The 21,374-nt window shown below is 37.0% G+C and overlaps 2 protein-coding genes across 2 annotated transcripts; both read right to left on the reverse strand.

Moving 5' to 3' along the window:
• Positions 1-3,697: 3,697 nt before the first annotated feature.
• LOC129515044 (olfactory receptor 2T29-like) lies at positions 3,698-4,657 on the reverse strand. The gene has a single exon (XM_055333750.1). The coding sequence runs from the start codon at positions 4,655-4,657 to the stop codon at positions 3,698-3,700; it is 960 nt and encodes a 319-aa protein (XP_055189725.1).
• A 15,353-nt stretch (positions 4,658-20,010) lies between these two features.
• LOC129515045 (olfactory receptor 2T29-like) lies at positions 20,011-20,973 on the reverse strand. Its single transcript, XM_055333752.1, has one exon. It carries the CDS (start codon positions 20,971-20,973, stop codon positions 20,011-20,013), a length of 963 nt encoding a protein of 320 aa, XP_055189727.1.
• Between the last annotated feature and the right edge of the window lie 401 nt (positions 20,974-21,374).

A 21,374-nucleotide genomic window follows, 5' to 3' on the forward strand; every position in this document is an offset into this window, starting at 1 on the left:
ATTTTCAGACCACAATTGCTTTGAAACTTGAATTCAATAATAAGAGAAAATTTGGAAATAACTCAAACACTTGGAGGTTAAAGGGCATCCTACTAAAAGATGAGTGGTTCAATCAGCAAATTAGAGAAGAATTTAAAAGATTCATGCAAACTAATGAAAATGAAAGCACAACTGTTCAAAACCTTTGGGATACAGCAAAGGTGGTCCTATGAGGGAAGTACATTTCATACAAGCCTCTCTCAAAATATCAGAGAAATCTCAGATATACAAGCTAACCTTACACCTAAAGGAGCTGGAGAAAGAAAAGCAAATGAAGACTAAACCAAGCAGGAGAAGATACATAAAAAGGATTGGAGCAGAACTCAATGATATAGACACCAGAAGAACAGTGGAACAGATCAATGAACCTAGGAGCTTGTTCTTTGAAAGAATAACATAGATAAGTCCTTAGCCAGCCTTATTAAGAAGAAAAGAAAAGAAAAGAAAAGAAAAGAAAGAAAAGAAAAGAAAAGAAAAGAAGAAAAAAGAAACAAGTTAATAAAATCATGAATGAATGAAGACAAATCATAACCAACACCAAGGAAATACGAACAATTTTAAGAATGTATTATGAGCAACTATGTGCCAACAAATTAGGCAATCTGGAAGAAATGGATGTATTCTGGAGAATGTTCCATGTGCACTCGAGAAGAATGTGTATTCTATTGCCTTAAGATGGATTGTTTTGTATATATAAGTCAAGTCCATCTGGTCCAGTGTGTCATTCAAAGCCCTCTTTCCTTGTTGATTTTCTGCTTAAATGATCTTTTTATTGTTGTGAGTTGGGTGTTATAGTCCCCTACTATTATTATATTATTATCAGTGTGTTTTATTTGGTTATTATTTGGTTTATATAATTGGCTGTTCTCATATTGGAAGCATAAATATTTATAATGTTAGATCTTGTTGGATAGATCCTTTAAGTATGATATAGTGTCCATCTTCATTCCTTACTACAGTCTTTGATTTAAAATTTAATTTGTCTGATATGAGAATTGTTACTTCAGCTTTCTTATAATGTACAATAGCATGATAAATGGTCCTCCACCTCCTCATTTTCATTTTGGAGGTGTCTTAAATGAGTCTCTTGTAGACAGCATATGTATAGGTCTTTATTTTTTATCCAATCTGATATCCCTGTCTTTTGACTGGAGCATTTAGCCCTTTACACTCAGAGTCACTACTAAAAGATATGAATTTAGTACCATTGCATTGCTGGTTACATCACTTTTCTTTATAGTGTGTCTGTTTCTTCCCGGCTTGTTATTTTTGGATTCTCTCTTTGCTTAGAACATCCTCTTTAATATTTCTTGGAGGGCTAGCTTGGTGATAACATATTCTTTCAGTTTCTGTCTGTTCTGGAAGCTCTTTAGCTCTCCTTCTATTCTGAATGACCGTCTTGAAGATAAAGTATTCTTGGCTGCGTGTTCTTCATTTACCACCCTGATTATATCATACCAATCCATTCTGGCCTGCAGGTGTCTGTGGATAGTTGTGATGCCAAACTAATGTTTCTACCCTTGTACATTAAGGACCTCTTACCTCAAACCACTTTCAGGATTTTCTATCTTTGACATTTCTTAGCTTCACTATAATATTTCAGTGCATTGATTATTTTTCTTGATTTTGAGGGGAGTTCTCTGTGCTTCCTGGACTTGAATGCCTGTTTCCTTCCCAGATTAGGGAAGTTCTCAACTATGATTTGCTCAAATATACCTTCTATCCCTCTATCTCTTTCTTCTTCCTCTAGGATTCCAATAATTCTAATATTGTTTTGCTGATCTCTTGACCCCTCATGGTCCATCAGTTGTTTTCCTCTCTTTTCATCAGCTTCCTTCCTTTCCATAATTTTGTCTTCTATGTCACTGACTCTCTCTTCTGCCTCATTTACTCAATCTGTTAGAATATCCATTTTAGATTGCACCTCATTTAAAGTATTTTTAATTTTGACTTGATTAGATTTTATTTGTTTTTTTAAAGATTTTATTTATTTATTCATGAGAGACGGAGAGAGAGAGAGAGAGAGAGAGAGAGAGAGAGGCAGAGGGAGAAGCAGGCTCCATGCAGGGAGAGCCCGATGTAGGACTCGATCCTGGGTCTCCAGGATCACAACCTGAGCTAAAGGCAGGCATCAAACTGCTGAGCCACCCAGGGATCCCAAGATTTTATTTATGTACTAAGGTATTCCCTAGTGTCTTTTTTTTCCTTTTTTTAAAATCAGGGTTAATGACTTTGTAATCATTATTCTGAATTCAATTTCTGTCATTTTACTTATATCCATGTTGATTAGATATATAATATACCATATTACCTCCTGTTCTTTCTTTTGCTCTGAATTTCTTATTTTAGTCTTTTTCTCCAAAGAATAGATGAATGAGAGAACAAAATAAAAAAATATCATCCATGACCTCAGCAAAATACACACTAGACAAATCCAAAGAGATCAGAAACCAAAAAAGAAAAATTTTAAAAGGGGAAAAAAGATAATTTATTCTTACACATGGATAAAACAGGGGAATCATTTGGTCCTAGATGTATTTTGGTTTGTTTGGTAGAAGACATTAAATCCCAAAATTGTAAAGAAAGATATAAATATATAGATATATATAGATAGATATAGATATATATCTATATATAGATAGATACAGATATATCTCAATGAAAAGAAGCCAAAAATGAAGAATGCCTATAAATATAAATGTAAGGATGAAAATTTAAAAAGATTTAAAAACAAAGAATTGATAAAATGAGAAACTAGTTGAAAAAGCAAAAAAGAAAAAGAAAAATTTTAAATGACAAACTAAAACCTCATAAAAAGCCCCTCAAATTCTATATACTATTTTCCCATAGTGCAGAAGGTTTTTAGTGATCCATAAACTTGGTTCAACAGTTGTTGCTGTTTGTGGGAGGAGCTGGTTCCACTGATTGTAAGCTGTCTTTACCTAGGCATACTTCCAGGGGTCCCAAGCTCAGCGTAAGCTGCTTCAGGTTACTCTACGTAGCTTTTGTTCTCTGTAGGCTTTTTGCATCACTTTAGAGTATGAAAAAAAAACTAAGACTAAAAATCCTAAAAAAAAAGCATGTGTGACAGAAAGACTATCTTAGCTATTTACTTGGACTTAATCTAATTTGTGGAAATGAAGCATGAATAAGAGTGGTACAAAGAACATCCTATATTCTTTACCTAGACTCTTTATTGTTAACACTGTACCTACTCTGCTTTATCACTTTTCTGTCAATCTAAATTTCTCTCTCTCTCCCTTCTGCCTTCCCTCCCTTTCTCTCTCCATCTCTGTCTCCTTTTCTCTCTTTTATTTGAGAAAATTTCTTACCTCCACATGATCTTTATCCTGTAAATAATTCATTATATATTTAATGTAAGTATTCTTTTATATAATAAGAGTACAGTTATAAACTTTAATTTTACCTCAAAATTAGCATAGGACAATACATTTTGAATGGAGATTTAGAATCAAAGATAATTATAGTACATTAGAGAAATTCATAAAGTAGTTGTGAATATGATATAAGATACCATGGTATGAGGTCCCAAGAAATTTATTTATGTACTAAAGTATTCCCTAAGGAATCATTGGCATAAGATTCCTAAGTTCCAATGTGTAGAGAGAATAAAAAAACAGAATAAAATATTAATTTTCTATTTTATAATTTCTTGAAAGACAGGTCCTACATTCACCATTTTCTTTAAAGCTTCTGTGACATCTTTATTCCTCAGACTATAGATTAAAGGGTTTAGCAATGGAGTAAGTATGGTATAAAAGACAGACACCATTATGTCTTTTTCAGGGGTGTGGTAAAAACTGGGAAGCATATAGTTGTAGACTCCAGCCCCATAAAAGAGAATGACCACAGTCATATGGGAGGAACACGTGGCAAAGGATTTCTGGCTCTTTGCTGAGTTTATCCTGTGAATGGTGAAAAGGATGAAAGAATAAGAGCTTGAAATGACTGCCACAGGGATAAGAAGCATGAGGACACAGCACAGGTACATGACTGTCTCATAAAGGGAAGTGTCTGAGCAAGAAAGCTTCACTATGGCAGGGACTTCACAGAAGAAATGATGGATCTCTCGAGTTCTGCAGAAGGGGAATGTCATGGTGATGGATGTGAGCATGAATCCATCCACAGATCCCAGAAACCAGCAGCCAGATGCTAGTAGAAGACACAATCTGTGGTTCATGAGGACAGGGTAATGAAGAGGATGGCAGATGGCTACATAGCGATCATAAGCCATGGTGGCTAGAAGAAAACATTCTGAACCTCCTAGTGTTACATAGAGAAACATTTGCATCCCACATTCTAGGGTTGAGATCTTATTCATACTCATAACCTGGTTCATAAGCATTTTGGGTACAGTGATGGAAATGTACATTACATCCATGAGAGACAACTGGCTGATGAAAAAATACATGGGAGTGTGGAGGTGAGCATCAGAGTATATCAGAAATATCAGGAGAGAGTTTCCAGACAATACCAACAAGAAAACAATAAAAATGACCACACAGAGAAAATTTGGGTGTTTTGACTGACTGAAAATTCCCACCAGGATGAAATCAGATTGTCCACTGTCATTGACCATCCAAGTTTTGTTGTCCATGAGGGTTCATATAAGCCCAGTTCATCTAGACCTCAAGTTCACCAGTGAAAGCTTTGCAGGCAATGGATCACTCATGGAATGCAAATACCTGAAATGATTTAAGAAATAGTGAGAATTTTGTGTTTGTGCACACCTACTTGTGTAAAAAAGAGAAAGTCCTATGGGCCTATAGATTGAGGATTATTAATCAGAACTTATTGTGAATCTATCATAAAACTAAAAAATTACAACTGTGGGTCAGAATAATTGGTTATTAATATTGAAGTTGACACAATTCAGGTCATGACATTTCCTCATAACAGATAGTCTCATACATAAACATATATTGGGAATTTACAAAAGGTCAACTTTGTTGGGCCAGCGGGATCAAGGGGGATCAGGAGGCACCAACAAAACGGCAGTGGATCCCCTATCTTGTTACCCCTGCCTCAGAACTTTCCCACCACCAGCAGACTGCCCAAGGACATATTATCAGGGGAAGACAGGACCTATGCAGGAAATCTGAACCGTATCAGACCCCATATAGGGGTTATCGCCCCATACCAATTCCGCCAGTAACATGACTTAATACCTATCACCCCATACAGACACACAACCCTTACCCCTCCCCCTTAAAAAAGCCCACTTGTACTCCCCTGCACGTGACTTCCTGGCCCTGAGACTTCCCCAGTTTCACTCCCTTGCAGGGCCTCGTAACCTCGCCCAAGAGCGCGTCCCATTAAAAGCCTGTTTCTTCCAATTTTAGCCTGACCTCTCTTTTCATTTCACTACCAATCGGATTAAACCTGACAAACTTAAGACAACAAGTCAAATCATTGAATTATTGAAAAATAGATAAACAATATAATTCTACAGTTTTCATTATACAAGTCTAAATTGATTTAACATCAATGCTTTGTTTACCAACAAGAATATTTTTTAAATTCTTAGAGGTTTATTCTAGGTAAGAAAGATTTTGAAACTAAATTATACATAATATCAAATATTAGAGATTCTTTTACCCAGAGAAGCAAGCTTTCCTGTGAAGTTTTTGTGGTTTTGTAGAGTGAGGAATGCACCCAACCAAGAAAAAGTCAGGTTTCTCACACATGAATGAACTTTTGGAGACCTATGGGACTTTAGGTGAGATGTTTAGAATCTCAGCCCAAATGCAACCATAGACCCACACCCCCTGCTCTTTACTCACTGTTTCTCTGTCCACTGTATATAAAACCAAGATAAACAATTTTTTAGCTCAGCTGTAGTAAGGATTGAGGGAAAATAACAAAAGTGATTAGAACATTACTAGTTACGGATAAACATGTATACTTTAGTCTAAAGTGTTCATACCAATGTTTAGTTATTGGGTAGGATCTATGTAAAAAATAGCTGTGACCATTATTGTCTTATGGAGCAAGATGCATTACTTCATATGGTTTAGCATCTATTCATATATTTATATATTCATATATTTAAAATTTAGACTTCACAATTTCTGTAGTACCTAACAACTTGAATAAGTGTGTATGTTCATTTTTATTTATGCTTATTCCATACAAATATATATATAATTAAATAAATACATAAGTGAATAGATGATATACATATATGTATATATAAATAAATATATCAGTTGTAATATATGTATGTATCTGTTGTAATATATATGTAAGCATATATATTACATATATAGCAATTAATTTCTCATGGAAACTGATATGCTGAGAAGACTATAGACTATGCTCATGCTTATAGACTATGTCAGTAGGTGTGTTTTAGTTTAGTTTACTGTTTTTAAATGGTTCACTAAGATCAGCTTCCATCTGCTAATGAAAGTAATATTTGATAAAAAGATAATTTTATTTTGCAGTGAGATCCACACTTGTTGGATATTTGTATTAAGTACTGAATATTTATATTAAGATGTCTAAATCGTTTGCAGTGTTACCTACTCCTTCAGTATTCTAGAGTAAAGGATTATTGGCAAGGGCTTTTAAATTTTAGCATTAAAAAATAAAATAAGGGATGCCTGGGTAGTTCAGTCAGTTGAGCGTTTGACTCTTGATTTCAACTCAGGTCATGATTTCAGGATCATGAGATTGAGCCCCACATGGGGCTCTGCACTTAGCATGAAACCTGCTTGAGATTCTTTCTGTCCCTCTCCCTACTCACACTCCTACTTTCTTAAAATAAATAAACGAAATATTTAAAAAATAAAACAGGACCATCTTTGTGACTCAGTTAGTTAAGCATATATCTTTGGCTCAGTTCATGATCTCAGGGTCACGGGATTGAACCTCACCCTGGGCTCCCTGCTCAGTGGGGAATCTGCTTCTCCCTCTCCCTCTCCCCATGGCTTGTGCTTTCTCTTTTTGCTCACTGTTTCTCTCTCAAATAAATACATAAAATATTTTTTAAAATAAAATAAAATTATTTAATGTCAGAAAATTAAAAAGTTACAAAGATCATAATGTCCGTAAGAGAAAATATAGAAGAAATTGTTATTGTTTGTCTTAATAAAGGCCATATGTATTCTGTGTGTATTGCTTTTTGTAGTACTTTGTAGCTGTTTTAAAATTATACTTTAAAAAAATAAAACATAAAATAAAATAAATACAATTATACTTTAAATAAGATTTATATATATTTTTCTTAATAGAATGACTACCACCTCCTTACAAGTAGCCAAGTTTAATTCTTCTTTAGATTTTCAACATGTAAATTAGGCATAGCCACTGAAAAGCAAGATAGAGAATAAAAAATGGATCGGAGTTACAGACATCCCAGTGTTGCCTCATTTTCTTCTCAGCATATCAGTTTCCATAAGAAATTAATTGCTATGTGCATTAAAGTGATTATGTTTGGGAAAACAAAACAAAGTCTTATCTGGTAAATAATAGAGACATGTAAATTCAAAGTTTTTCTTCTGTTATTTAGATTTTAAGAGATTAATTTCAATTAGTGAATCACACTAAAGATTCACAGTTTGCTGAATGAATAAATGAAAAGCAGGAGGGTGTCTGGGTTTGCTGGTAAAGTCATTGATGCACTTTATTAAGTGGCGGTGATTGTGATCAAGCCACACTGAACAGTCTACTCAGAGCATCTGACAGAGGAAGTGCTGTCTGTACCATCAAGGGAGCTTTCCTGATTATTGGTTCTTACTCCTTTCTATCCAATTTGTTGAGTTTCATGAAAACAGTTTACTATTTAAGTTGGGGGATGACTAATAGTGGTGGCAGAATAATATTGAATTTTTATTTGAGGCTGAGCATATTCCAGCAGTTCTATTACTTTGCATGATTTTATCTATCTATCATCTATCTATCTATCTATCTATTTATTTATTTATCTTATTTCATCTTTTTACAGTTTTTTTTTTAATCAGTCTCCTAGGGAATATAACTAACATCATACAACCAAGCTGAAGATGACTTTGTCTCAGACCAGTAGTGGGATCTACAGCTTGTAACTCTTAGACACGATCCTCCCTTAACAATTTATAATTTGAAGATTTATAATTTGAAGATTTATAATTTGAAGATTTATAATTTGAAGATATATAATTTGAAGATATATAATTTGAAGATATATAAATTGTTAAGGGAGGATCATGTCTAAGAGTTACAAGCTGTAGATTCCACTACTGGTCTAAGACAAAGTCATCTTCAGCTTAGTTGTGTGATGTTAGTTATATTTCCTAGGAGCCTGATTTTAAAAAAAAAAACTGTAAAAAGATGAAATAAGATAAACAAACAAACAAACAAATAGATAAATAGATCAATAAAATCATGCAATTATGCTGAGTGAAGTAAGTGAATCAGAGAAGGACAAACATTATATGGTCTCATTCATTTGGGGAATATAAATAATAGTGAAAGGGAATATAAGGGAAGGGAGAAGAAATGTGTGGGAAATATCAGAAAGGGAGACAGAACATAAAGACTCCTAACTCTGGGAAATGAACTAGGGGTGGTGGAAGGGGAGGAGGGCGGGGGGTGGGTGTGAATGGGTGACGGGCACTGAGGGGGGCACTTGACCGGATGAGCACTGGGTGTTATTCTGTATGTTGGCAAATTGAACACCAATAAAAAATAAATTTATTATTAAAAACTAAATAAAAATAAAAAATAAAAATAAATTTATAATTTGAGTTTTAAACAACCTGTTATTAGTTTAAGCAGAAAAACATAAATATAATCAAGGTATTTGTTTTAGTGTTCCAACTACCAGAATTAATTCTCTTCAAATTGAAACCAGTTATTCTTCTGCAAAATTTCACTTTCTGGGAAAAAAATAATCCAACAATATAGGAAAAATATATTCTGTTTTCTTCTATCAATAATTGGAAATTTCAAACCCATTTTCTAGTGTAATAGAATACAATTGAGTACACAAGTGTTTTAAGTTTCAGAAAGAAATCTGCATCTATGTTCTCATTAAGAATAATAGAGAAAACAGAAAATATTGTCAAGAACTAATAGACAGACTAGAACAGAACAAGTCAAGGACCATAGCCACTGTTTTTCTCCTGCAGTTCTGCCCACCTTTCAGGTTGAATCCATCATCAGAAGACACTATGCACCTCTTCTATATTGGTAAATGAAGTATTACTGGGTTAAGTGTATAAAGAAAAGTGGCAAAGTGACATCATCCTTGGTTTTACTCTGCTGCTTATAGGAGTGGATAAAAGATTCTGTTGATAAATCCGCTTGGGACTTTGAAGAATCATGCAATTAATACAGCTAAATATGCTAATAGATATTGCAGTGGCATTTTTTATGCCCTTAAAATTATTAAATGTAATGTGCATCAAAGTCTTTGCCAATATTAACAATGGCTTCAGATTTCATCATTGCTAATAAATTTCTATCTGTGAAATATATTAGTCTACAAAATATAGACTACAAAATATATTTTCACATATTTGTGTATATATCTTCACTAAACTTTTAGTCTTCAATAAAATTTGTAAAATTTTTCATTATTATCTTCATGAGGATAAAGTATGAAACTAGGTTCAATTTATGTAATAACAACAACACTAATCAGTACTGTAGTAGAGATTAAGTTGGAGTTTTTCACATCTCTTTCTTAATCTTTTTTTTAATAATAAATTTATTTTTTATTGGTGTTCAATTTGCCAACATACAGAATAACACCCAGTGCTCATCCGGTCAAGTGCCCCCCTCAGTGCCCGTCACCCATTCACACCCACCCCCCGCCCTCCTCCCCTTCCACCACCCCTAGTTCGTTTCCCAGAGTTAGGAGTCTTTATGTTCTGTCTCCCTTTCTGATATTTCCCACACATTTCTTCTCCCTTTCCTTCTATTCCTTTTCACTATTATTTATATTCCCCAAATGAATGAGAACATATAATGTTTGTCCTTCTCTGATTGACTCATTTTTTAAGCTTTTTAAAAATATTTTTAAGTTTCTATTTAAATTCCAGTTAGTTAATCTACAATGCAATATTAGTTTCAAGTGGACAATATAGTGATTCAATACTTCCATACAATACCTGGTGCTCATCATAGCAAATGCACCCCCTATTCACTTAATTCTCATCACCTATTTCACCCATCCCCACATTCACTTCCTCTTTAGTGACTATCAATTTGTTCTCTGTAATTAAGTGTCTGTTTCTGTTTGCCTCTGTCTCTTTTTCCCCCTTTGTTTATTTGCTTTGTTTCGTAGATTATTGATTATACATTTCTTCTATAGTTCACTTGCAACATAAATTGCTTTAATGTTCAATTTAATTTTTCCAATTTTCCCTTTTTGTGCAAAAACATGCATAATATAAAACTTGCCATCTCAGCCATTTTTCAGTGTACAGTTCAATGGTATTAAGTGCATTCATATTGTGCAATCATCACCACTATCAATCTCCAAAACTTCTTTCAATTTGAAAAACAGAAATTCCATACTTCTTGATTTTGACTTCCTTAAGTACCTTATACAACTGGAACCATACTAGTCTGTATGATTTGTGTGACTGGCTTTTTACATTTTGCATAATGTCCTCAATGTTCATCCATGTTGTAACATATTTCAGTTGTTCATTTTTAAGACTAATATTCCATTGTATATATTATAGTTTTGCTTATAAGTCCATTCAACGGACACATAAGCTTCATATATTTTTCAGTAACTGAATAATGCTATTATGAACATGGATATACAAATACCTCTTTGAAAGCATACTGCCAAGGGGTAGTGGAAGGGCAGGTGGGCCTGGGGGATGGGTTGACTGGGTAATGGGCGCTGAGGGGGACACTTGACAGGATGAGCACTGGTTGTTATATGTTGACAAATCGAACTCCAATATATATACATATATAATATAAAATTTATATATAAAGCACACTGTCAAAACTTTTGGACATTTATCCAGAATTAGAATTCAACTTTATATGACAAAGCTATGTTTAAATTTTTGATGAAGTTTCATACTGTTTTCCCTAGTGGTTATGCCAGTTTACATTCCTACCAATGATAGGCAAGAGTTCCAAATTCTCCACTTCCTCAACAACACTTGCTATTTTCTATGGTGATTATTGAAGATATATTAATAAATTTAAGATGGTGTATCATTTTATTTTTTATTTTATTTTTTTAAAAGATTCCATTGGGTCAGAGGCGGGGCAAGATGGCAGAAGAGTAGGGTCCCCAAGTCACCTGTCCCCACCAAATTACCTAGATAACCTTCAAATCATCCTGAAAATCTACGAATTCGGCCTAAGATCTAAAGAGAGACCAGCTGGAATGCTACAGTGAGAAGAGTTCACTCTTCTATCAAGGTAGGAAGACGGGGAAAAAGAAATAAAGACCCAAAAGGCCTCCAAGGGGGAGGAGCCCCGCGAGGAGCAGGGCTGAGGCCGGGGCGAGTGTCCCCAGGACAGGAGAGCCCCGTCCAGGAGAAGCAGGAGCTGCACCAACCTTCCCGGGCGGAAAGGGGCCCGCAGGGAGTTGGAGCAGGACCCAGGAGGGCGGGGATGCCCTCGGGCTCCCTGGGACACTAACAGACACCTGCGCCCCGGGAGAGTGCGACGAGCTCCCTAAGGGCTGCAGCGCGCACTGCGGGGCCAGAGCAGCTCGGAGGGGCTCGGGCGGCGGCTCCGCGGAGGGGGCTGCGGGGCGGGAGCGCGAATCCAACAGCGCAGGCCCCGGATACACAGGGCGCCGGGACACAGCCCAGGATCCGGCCTCCCCCGGGACAGGCAGAGGCCGGGAGGGCCCAGGACAGCGAGGACGCTCCTGCCCCAAGCTGAGCAGATCAGCGGCCCCGCCCCGGAGCCTCCAGGCCCTGCAGACGGAGAGCTCTGGAGCTACTGCGGGAGCTGACTCCAGGGCTCCTGAGCTGGCCCCGCCACTGCGGCTGTTCCTCCTGGGGCCTCACGGGGTAAACAACCCCCACTGAGCCCTGCACCAGGCAGGGGGCAGAGCAGCTCCCCCAAGTGCTAACACCTGAAAATCAGCACAACAGGCCCCTCCCCCAGAAGACCAGCTGGACGGACCAGTTTCAGGGGAAGTCAAGGGACTTACAGTATACAGAATCAGAAGATACTCCGCCGTGTTTTTTTTTTTTCTTTTTGATTTCTGATTCCTTCCCCCCACCCCCTTTTTTTCATCTTTCTTTCTTTTCTTCTCTTTATTTTCTTTTTTTCGTCATTTTCTTTTTTCTTTTTATTTTCTTCTTTCTCTTCTCTCTTTTTCTCCTTTTCCCAATACAACTTGTTTTTGGCCACTCTGCACTGAGCAAAATGACTAGAAGGAAAACCTCACCTCAAAAGAAAGAATCAGAAACAGTCCTCTCTCCCACAGAGTTACAAAATTTGGATTACAATTCTATGTCAGAAAGCCAATTTAGAAGCACTATTATAAAGCTACTGGTGGCTCTAGAAAAAAACATAAAGGATTCAAAAGGCTTCATGACTGCAGAATTTAGATCTAATCAGGCAGAAATTAAAAATAAATTAAATGAGATGCAATCCAAAGTAGAGGTCCTAATGATGAGGGTTAACGAGGTGGAAGAACGAGTCAGTGACATAGAAGACAAGTTGATGGCAAAGAGGGAAACTGAGGAAAAAGGAGACAATTAAAAGATCATGAGGGTAGATTAAAGGAAATAAGTGACAGCCTGAAGAAAAAATCTACATTTAATTGGGGTTCCCGAGGGCGCCAAAAGGGACAGAGGTCCAGAGGTCCAGAGGATGTATTTGAATAAATCATAGCTGAAAATTTTTCTAATCTGGGAAGGGAAACAGGCATTCAGATCCAGGAAATAGAGAGATCACCCCTAAAATCAATAAAAACCATTCTACACCTTCACATTTAATAGTCAAGCTTGCAAATTCCAAAGATAAAGAGAAGATCCTTAAAGCAGCAAGAGAAAAGATATCTCTAACTTATATGGGGAGAAATATCAGATTAACATCAGACCATTCCAAAGAGACCTGGCAGGCCAGAAAGGGCTGGCAGGATATATTCAGGGTCCTAAATGAGAAAAACATGCAGCCAAGAACACTGTATCCAGCAAGGCTCTCATTTAGATTAGAAGGAGACATAAAGAGCTTCCAGGACAGGCAGGAAATGAAAGAATATGTGACCACCAAACCAGCTCTGCAAGAAACTTTAAGGGAGACTCTTAAGATTCTCCTTAAAGAAGAAGTCCAATGGAACAATCCACAAAAAACGGACTGAATAGATATCATGATGACACTAAACTCATATCTTTCAATAGTAACTCTGAACGTGAACGGGCTTAAAGACGCCATCAAAAACCGCAGTGTTTCAGACTGGATAAAAAGCAGGACCCATGTATTTGCTGTCTACAAACGACTCATTTTAGACATAAGGACACCTACATCCTGAAAATAAAAGGTTGGACAATCATTTACCATTCAAATGGTCTTCAAAAGAAAGCAGGAGTAGCCATCCTTATATCAGATAAACTAAAATTTATCCCGAAGACTGTAGTGAGAGATGAAGAGGGACACTATATCATACTTAAAGGATCTATCCAACCAGAGGACTTAACAATCCTCAATATATATGCTCCGAATGTGGGAGCTGCCAAATATATCAATCAATTAATAACCATAGTTAACACATACTTAGATAATAATACACTTATACGTGGTGACTTCAATCTAGCACTTTCTACAATCGACAGGTATTCTAATCACAACATCTCCAAAGAAACAAGAGCTTTAATTGAAACACTGGACCAGATGGATTTCACAGATATCTACAGAACTTTACGTCCAAACGTAATGGAAAACAAATTCTTCTCAAGTGCACATGGACCTTTCTCCAGAATATACCACATACTGGGTCACAAATCAGGTCTGAACCAATACCAAAAATGCGGATCGTCCGGTGCATATCCTCAGACCATAATGCCTTGAAATTAGGACTAAATCACATGAAGAAGTTTGGAAGGATTTCAAGCACGTGGAGGTTAAGGACCATCCTGCTAAAAGATGAAAGGGTCAACCACGAAATTAAGGAAGAATTAAAAGGACTCTTGGAAACTAATGAGAATGAAGATACAACTGTTCAAAATCTTTGGGATACAGATAAGCAGTCCTGAGGGGGAAATACATCACAATACAAGCATCCATCCAAAACTGGAAAGAACTCAAATACAAAGGCTAACCTTACACCTAAAGGAGCTAGAGAAAAAACAGCAAATAGATCCTACACCCAGCAGAATAAGAGAGTTAATAAAGTTTCAAGAAGAACTCAACGAAATCGAGACCAGAAGAACTGTGGAACAGAGCAACAAAACCAGGAGTTGGTTCTTTGAAAGAATTAATAAGATAGATAAACCATTAGCCACCCTTATTAAAAAGAAGAGAGAGGGGATCCCTGGGTGGCTCAGCGGTTTGGCGCCTGCTTTTGGCCCGGGGAGCGATCCTGGAGTCCCGGGATCGAGTCCCGCCTAGGGCTCCTGGCATGGAGCCTGCTTCTCCCTCCTCCTGTGTCTCTGCCTCTCTCTCTCTGTGTGTGTCTATCATAAATAAATGAGTAAATCTTTTTTTTTAATTTTTATTTTTATTTATGATAGAGAGAGAGAGAGAGACAGAGACATAGGCAGAGGGAGAAGCAGGCTCCATGCACCGGGAGCCTGACGTGGGATTCGATCCCGGGTCTCCAGGATCGCGCCCTAGGCCAAAGGCAGGCGCTAAACCGCTGCGCCACCCAGGGATCCCCTAAATGAGTAAATCTTAAAAAAAAGAAGAGAGAGAAGACTCATTAATAAAATGATGAATGAGAAAGTAGAGATGACTACCAACACCAAGGAAACACAAATGATTTTAAAAACATATTATGAAGAGCTATACACCAATAAATTAGGCAATCTAGAAGAAATGGACTCATTTCTAGAAAGCCACAAACTACCAAAACTGGAACAGGAAGAAATAGAAAACCTGAACAGGCCAATAACCAGGGAGGAAATTGAAGCAGTCATCAAAAACCTCCCAAGACACAAAAGTCCAGGGCCGAAACGCTTCCCAGGGGAATTCGATCAAACGTTTAAAGAAGAAACCATACCTATTCTACTAAAGCTGTTTGGAAAGATAGAAAGAGATGAAATACTTCCAAATTTGTTCTATGAGGCCAGCCTCTCCTTAATTCCAAAACCAGACAAAGACCCCACCAAAAAGGAGAATTATAGACCAATATCCCTGATGAAAATGGATGCAAAAATTCTCAAAAGGATACTAGCCAATAGGATCCAACAGTACATTAAGACGATTATTAACCTTGACCGAGTAGGATTTATTCCCAGGATGCAAGGCTGGTTCAACACTCGTAAAACAATCATCGTGATTCACCATATCAGCAAAATAAAAACCAAGAACCATATGATCCTCTCAATAGATGTAGAGAAAGCATTTGACAAAATACAGCATGCATTCCTGATCAAAACTCTTGAGAGGGTAGCGATGGAGGGAACATTCCTCAGCATCTTAAAAGCCATCTACGAAAAGCCCACAGCAAATATAATTCTCAATGGGGAACCACGGGGAGACTTTCCCCTAGGATCAGGAACAAGCCAGGGATGTCCACTCTCACCACTGCTATTCAACATAGTACTAGAAGTCCTAGCCTCAGCAATCAGAAAACAAAAAGAAATAAAAGGCATTCAAATTGGCAAAGAAGAAGTCAAACTCTCCCTCTTCGCCGATGATTCTACATGGAAAACCCAAAAGACTCCACCCCAAGATTGCTAGAACTCATACAGCAATTTGGCAGTGTGGCAGGATACAAAATCAATGCCCAGAAGTCAGTGGCATTTCTTTTTTTTTTTTTTTTTTTTTTATAAATTAATTTTTATTGGTGTTCAATTTACCAACATACAGAATAACACAGTGGCATTTCTATACACTAACAATGAGACTGAAGAAAGAGAAATTAAGGAATCAGTCCCATTTACAATTGCACCCAAAAGCATAAGATACCTAGGAATAAACCTAACCAAAGAGGTAAAGGATCTATACCCTAAAAACTACAGAACACTTCTAAGAAACTGAGGAAGACAAAGAGATGGAAAAATATTCCATGCTCATGGATTGGAAGAATTAATACTGTGAAAATGTCAACGTTACCCAGGGCAATTTACATGTTTAATGCAATCCCTATCAAAATGCCATGGACTTTCTTCAGAGAGTTAGAACAAATTATTTTAAGATTTGTGTGGAATCAGAAAAGACCCCGAATAGCCAGGGGAATGTTAAAAAAAGAAAATTGGGGGCATCACAATGCCAGATTTCAGGTTGTACTACAAAGCTGTGGTCATCAAGACAGTGTGGTACTGGCACAAAAACAGACACATAGATCAATGGAACAGAATAGAGAACCCAGAAGTGGACCCTGAACTTTATGGTCAACTAATATTCGATAAAGGAGGAAAGATGATCCACTGGAAAAGGGACAGTCTATTCAATAAATGGTGCTGGGAAAATTGGACATCCACATGCAGAAGAATGAAACTAGACCTCTCTCTTGCACCATACACAAAGATAAGCTCAAAATGGATGAAAGATCTAAATGTGAGATAAGATTCCATGAAAATCCTCGAGGAGAACACAGGCAACACCCTTTTTGAACTCGGCCACAGTAACTTCTTGCAAGATACATCCACGAAGGCAAAAGAAACAAAAGCAAAAATGAACTATTGGAACTTCATGAAGACAAGAAACTTTTGCACAGCCAAGTATACAGTCAACAAAACTAAAAGACAACCTCCAGAATGGGAGAAGATATTTGCAAATGACGTATCAGATAAAGGGCTAGTTTCCAAGATCTATAAAGAACTTATTCAAGTCAACAGCAAAGAAACAAACAATCCAATCATGAAATGGGCAAAAGACATGAAGAGAAATCTCACAGAGGAAGACATAGACATGGCCAACATGCACATGAGAAAATGCTCTGCATCACTTGCCATCAGGGAAATACAAATCAAAACCACAATGAGATACCACCTCACACCAGGGAGAATGGGAAACATTAACAAGGCAGGAAACCACAAATGTTGGAGAGGATGCGGAGAAAGGGGAACCCTCTTACACTGTTGGTGGGAGTGTGAACTGGTGCAGCCACTCTGGAAAACTGTGTGGAGGTTCCTCAAAGAGTTAAAAATAGACCTGCCCTATGACCCAGCAATTGCACTGTTGGGGATTTACTCCAAAGATGCAGATGCAATGAAACGCCAGGACACCTGCACCCCGATGTTTATAGCAGCAATGTGCACAATAGCCAAACTGTGGAAGGAGCCTTGGTGTCCATCGAAAGATGAATGGATAAAGAAGATGTGGTTTATGTATACAATGGGATATTACTCAGCCATTAGAAATGACAAATACCCACCATTTGCTTCAACGTGGATGGAACTGGAGGGTATTATGCTGAGTGAAGTAAGTCACTCGGAGAAGGCCAAACATTATATGGTCTCATTCATTTGGGGAATATAAAATATAGTGAAAGGGAATAGAAGGTAAGAGAGAAGAAATGGGTAGGAAATATCAGAAAGGGAGACACAACATGAAGACTTCTAACTCTGGGAAACGAACTAGGCGTGGTGGAAGGGGAGGAGGGCGGGGGTGGGGGTGAATGGGTGACGGGCAATGAGGGGGGCACTTGATGGGATGAGCACTGGGTGTTATTTTGTATGTTGGTAAATTTAACACCAATAAAATTTTATTATTAAAAAAAGAACATATTTTGAGGAACTATATGGCAACAAATTAGGCATTCTAGAAGAAATCGTTGCCTTCCTGGAAACTTACAGTAAGAAATAGAAAACCTATTCAGGTTTTCAAAAAAATAGAAAACCTGAATAGACCCATAATCCAGGAATAAATTGAATCAGTAATCAAAAATTTCCCAACACACAAGAGTTCAGGGCCAGATGGCTTCCCAGCAAATTTCTACCAAACATTTAAAGAACTAATACCTATATTTCTGAAGTTATTTCAAAAGACAAATAGAAAATACAAGGAAAATTCCCAAATTTGTTTTATGAGGTCACCATTACTTTGATCCCCAAGACAGACAAAGAGCACACCAAAAAGGAGAATTAAAAGCCAATATCCCTGATGAACACGGGTGTCAAAAGTCTCACCAAGATACTAGCCAATAGGATCCAACAGCGTATTAAAAGGATTGTTCACCACAACAAGATGAGGTTTATTTCTGGGATGCAAAAATGGCTCAACATTTGCAAATGAATCCATGTGATACATCACATTAGCAAAAGAAAGATCAAACACCCTATGATCCTCTCAACTGATGCAGAAAAAGCATTTAATAAAATATAGCATCCTTTTTGATTAAAGCTTTCCACAGTGTAGGGATAGAGGGAACATAAAATCCATCCATGAAAAACCCACAGTGAATATCATTCTCAATGAGGAAAAACTGAGAGGTTTTCCCATAAGGTCAGGAATTCGACAGGGATGTCCACTGTCACCACTGTTGTTCAACACAGTACTAGAAGTCCTAGCCTAGTTAAGGTAAGGCAAGAAATTAGTATCTTAAGTGAGGATAACAAGGAGGTTCCATTGGAATATGTACTGTTCCCACTGGTCAACCATCTCTTCTGCTCATGTTGTGCCATGTATAAGACATCTTGTCCCTGAGAAAATTCCTTCAACTCAGACTTCAGTACTTATCTGAGGGTAACATCTAGTCACCATTTAAAAATGAGCTCCAAGTTCTTCTTTCAGTCCTCTTGGCCTGAATGAACTCACATATCTCAGTATAATTGATGTGTTCATATGAGCTGTAGCCTTTCCAAATCAACATCAAAGCATATCATACTTTTTACCACTTATTGAAATATACAACTACAACTATTCAAATTTATTTGAAATAGCATCCAAATATTATTTATATTTTAACAGTCCTTAGCTAATATCTTTATTATAATATATCATAAAATATTTATTGAATAAATGAAGGATAGACTATTTGGTGCCCTATTTGTTTAGTAAATTACGTAATTAAACCCAACTCAGATGTCACCTCATGCAAAGAACCTTCCCTAAGTCTTCATTCTGCTCTGCATTACCATTTTCCCCACAGTCCCCTATGCAATTCTGGATTCTAAATTTACCACATGGTGGTGACTATTACCTTCCACTATATGTCTTTAGGAATGGATCATGTAGAACAAGATAGGCTCCAATAAATGTGATTCAATAATTGGATCATCTTAGGGATGGAAAGCCAAATTGTGTGTTTTCTAGGATATTGTTACTTACACAACCACCAGATAATTCAAAATTTGTAAAAGTTGGGGGAGAAAGATATTTTGACTCTTTATTTGAAGTTAATGTCAGATTTATATAAATGTAGTAGAAATAAGAAAGTACAAAGAACACCTATATACTCTTTATCTACTGTTAACATTTTGCTCATTTGCTTCATAATTTCTGTCAATCTTTATTTCTCTCTCAAATTGATTCATAATTCTGTAAATCTCTCTGTTTCTCTCTTTATATCTATCTTATCAAAGATAACTTTAAAAAATAAGAACAATTTAATACCACCTCATAACCTTTACCACTCCATATTCTCATAATGTATTTTCTATAAGTATGTATATTCTCCTACAGAATATGTAATAATCAATGTCAGTAAGTGTAATGTCAGGACAATATGATAGTAAAATTCATTTTAAATGGAGAAATGTTATCTAATCAAAGAGCTTTGTAGTACACAGAAGCAATTCCTAAAAGAGATATGCCAATTACATGAGGCATTATGAGATGAAAGTTTAAGAAATATCACTGGCAAAAGATTCTGGAGTTATAATGTTTGGAAAAAAAGAATGAAATAATTAATACAAAAGGTTTCTATTTTATAGTTTCTTGAAAAATGGGTCCCACATTCAACATTTTCTTCAGAGCTCCCATGACATTCTTATTCCTGAGACTGTAGATTAAAGGATTTAATCCAGGAGTGAGGATGGTATAAAAGACAGATACAATCATGTCCTTCTCAGAGGTGTGATAGGAGGTGGGGAGCATGTAGGTATAGACAGCAGCCCCATAGAAGAGAATGACCACAGTCATATGGGAAGAACAAGTGGCAAAGGCCTTCTTCTGGCCCTCTGCTAAATTCATCCTGTGGATGGTGAGGAGGATGAAATAATAGGAGCTTGAAATGACTGTCACAGGGATGAGGAGCATGAGGACACAGCACAGGTACATGACTGCCTCATAAAGGGAGGTATCTGAGCAGGAGAGCTTCATTACAGCAGGGACTTCACAGAAGAAATGATGGATCTCCCGGGATCTGCAGAAAGGGAATGTCATAGTGATGGGCGTGAGCATAAATCCATCCACAGATCCCAGAAACCAGCAGCCAGATGCCAGTAGAAGACACAATCTATGGTTCATGAGGACAGGGTAATGAAGAGGATGGCAGATGGCCATATAGCGATCATAGGCCATGGTGGCTAGAAGAAAACATTCTGAACCCGCTAGTGTCACATAGAGAAACATTTGCATTCCACACTCAGGGGCTGATATATTATTTATACCCATGATCTGGTTTATGAGCATCTTGGGCACAGTCATGGAAATGTACATTACATCCATGAGAGACAACTGGCTGATGAAAAAGTACATAGGAGTGTGGAGGTGAGCATCAAAATGTATCAGAAGAATCAGGACAGCATTCCCAGTTAAAGCCATCAAGAAAACTACAAAAATGACCACACACAGGAGAGCTGGGTGATTTGATTGACTGAAGATCCCCACCAGGATGAAATCAGACTCTCCAGTGTAATTGGCCATCCAGTTCATGTTTTTCATAAGGTTTCACTTATACCACTGAGACGAGCTTTGGGATTAATGGTCAGTCATGGGATTCTTCCACCTGAAACAAATAAATATATATTTACTGAGACTGTGTATGTGAGTATGTGTTTGTTTATCCCAAACTCATTGTGCTAATCAGAGAAAGTTTCATGGAGTGTAGACATGGGGATGATTAATTACTTAATGTTTAGAATTTAGTAGGAAATGAAGAATTAAGTTCTTTGGGTAAATATATTTGGTAATTCAGGCTGCAGATCAGGTGATATGATATTGGCATTTATCAACATATATTGGGAATTTGCAAAGATGATAACTTAAACACAAAAAGTGAATTATTGAAAGAAAAGATAAATAAAACTCCATGTTTAGGGATTTTGTCATACAAATCTAATTTC

The sequence above is a fragment of the Nyctereutes procyonoides genome, unplaced genomic scaffold (genome assembly GCF_905146905.1).
Source record: "Nyctereutes procyonoides isolate TBG_1078 unplaced genomic scaffold, NYPRO_anot_genome, whole genome shotgun sequence".
NCBI lineage: Eukaryota > Metazoa > Chordata > Mammalia > Carnivora > Canidae > Nyctereutes > Nyctereutes procyonoides.

What these genes read in the sequence shown, in the direction of transcription:
- LOC129515044 (XM_055333750.1), bottom strand. Translation starts at nt 4,657, where the DNA reads ATGGACAACAAAACTTGGATGGTCAATGACAGTGGACAATCTGATTTC.
- LOC129515045 (XM_055333752.1), bottom strand. Translation starts at nt 20,973, where the DNA reads ATGAAAAACATGAACTGGATGGCCAATTACACTGGAGAGTCTGATTTC.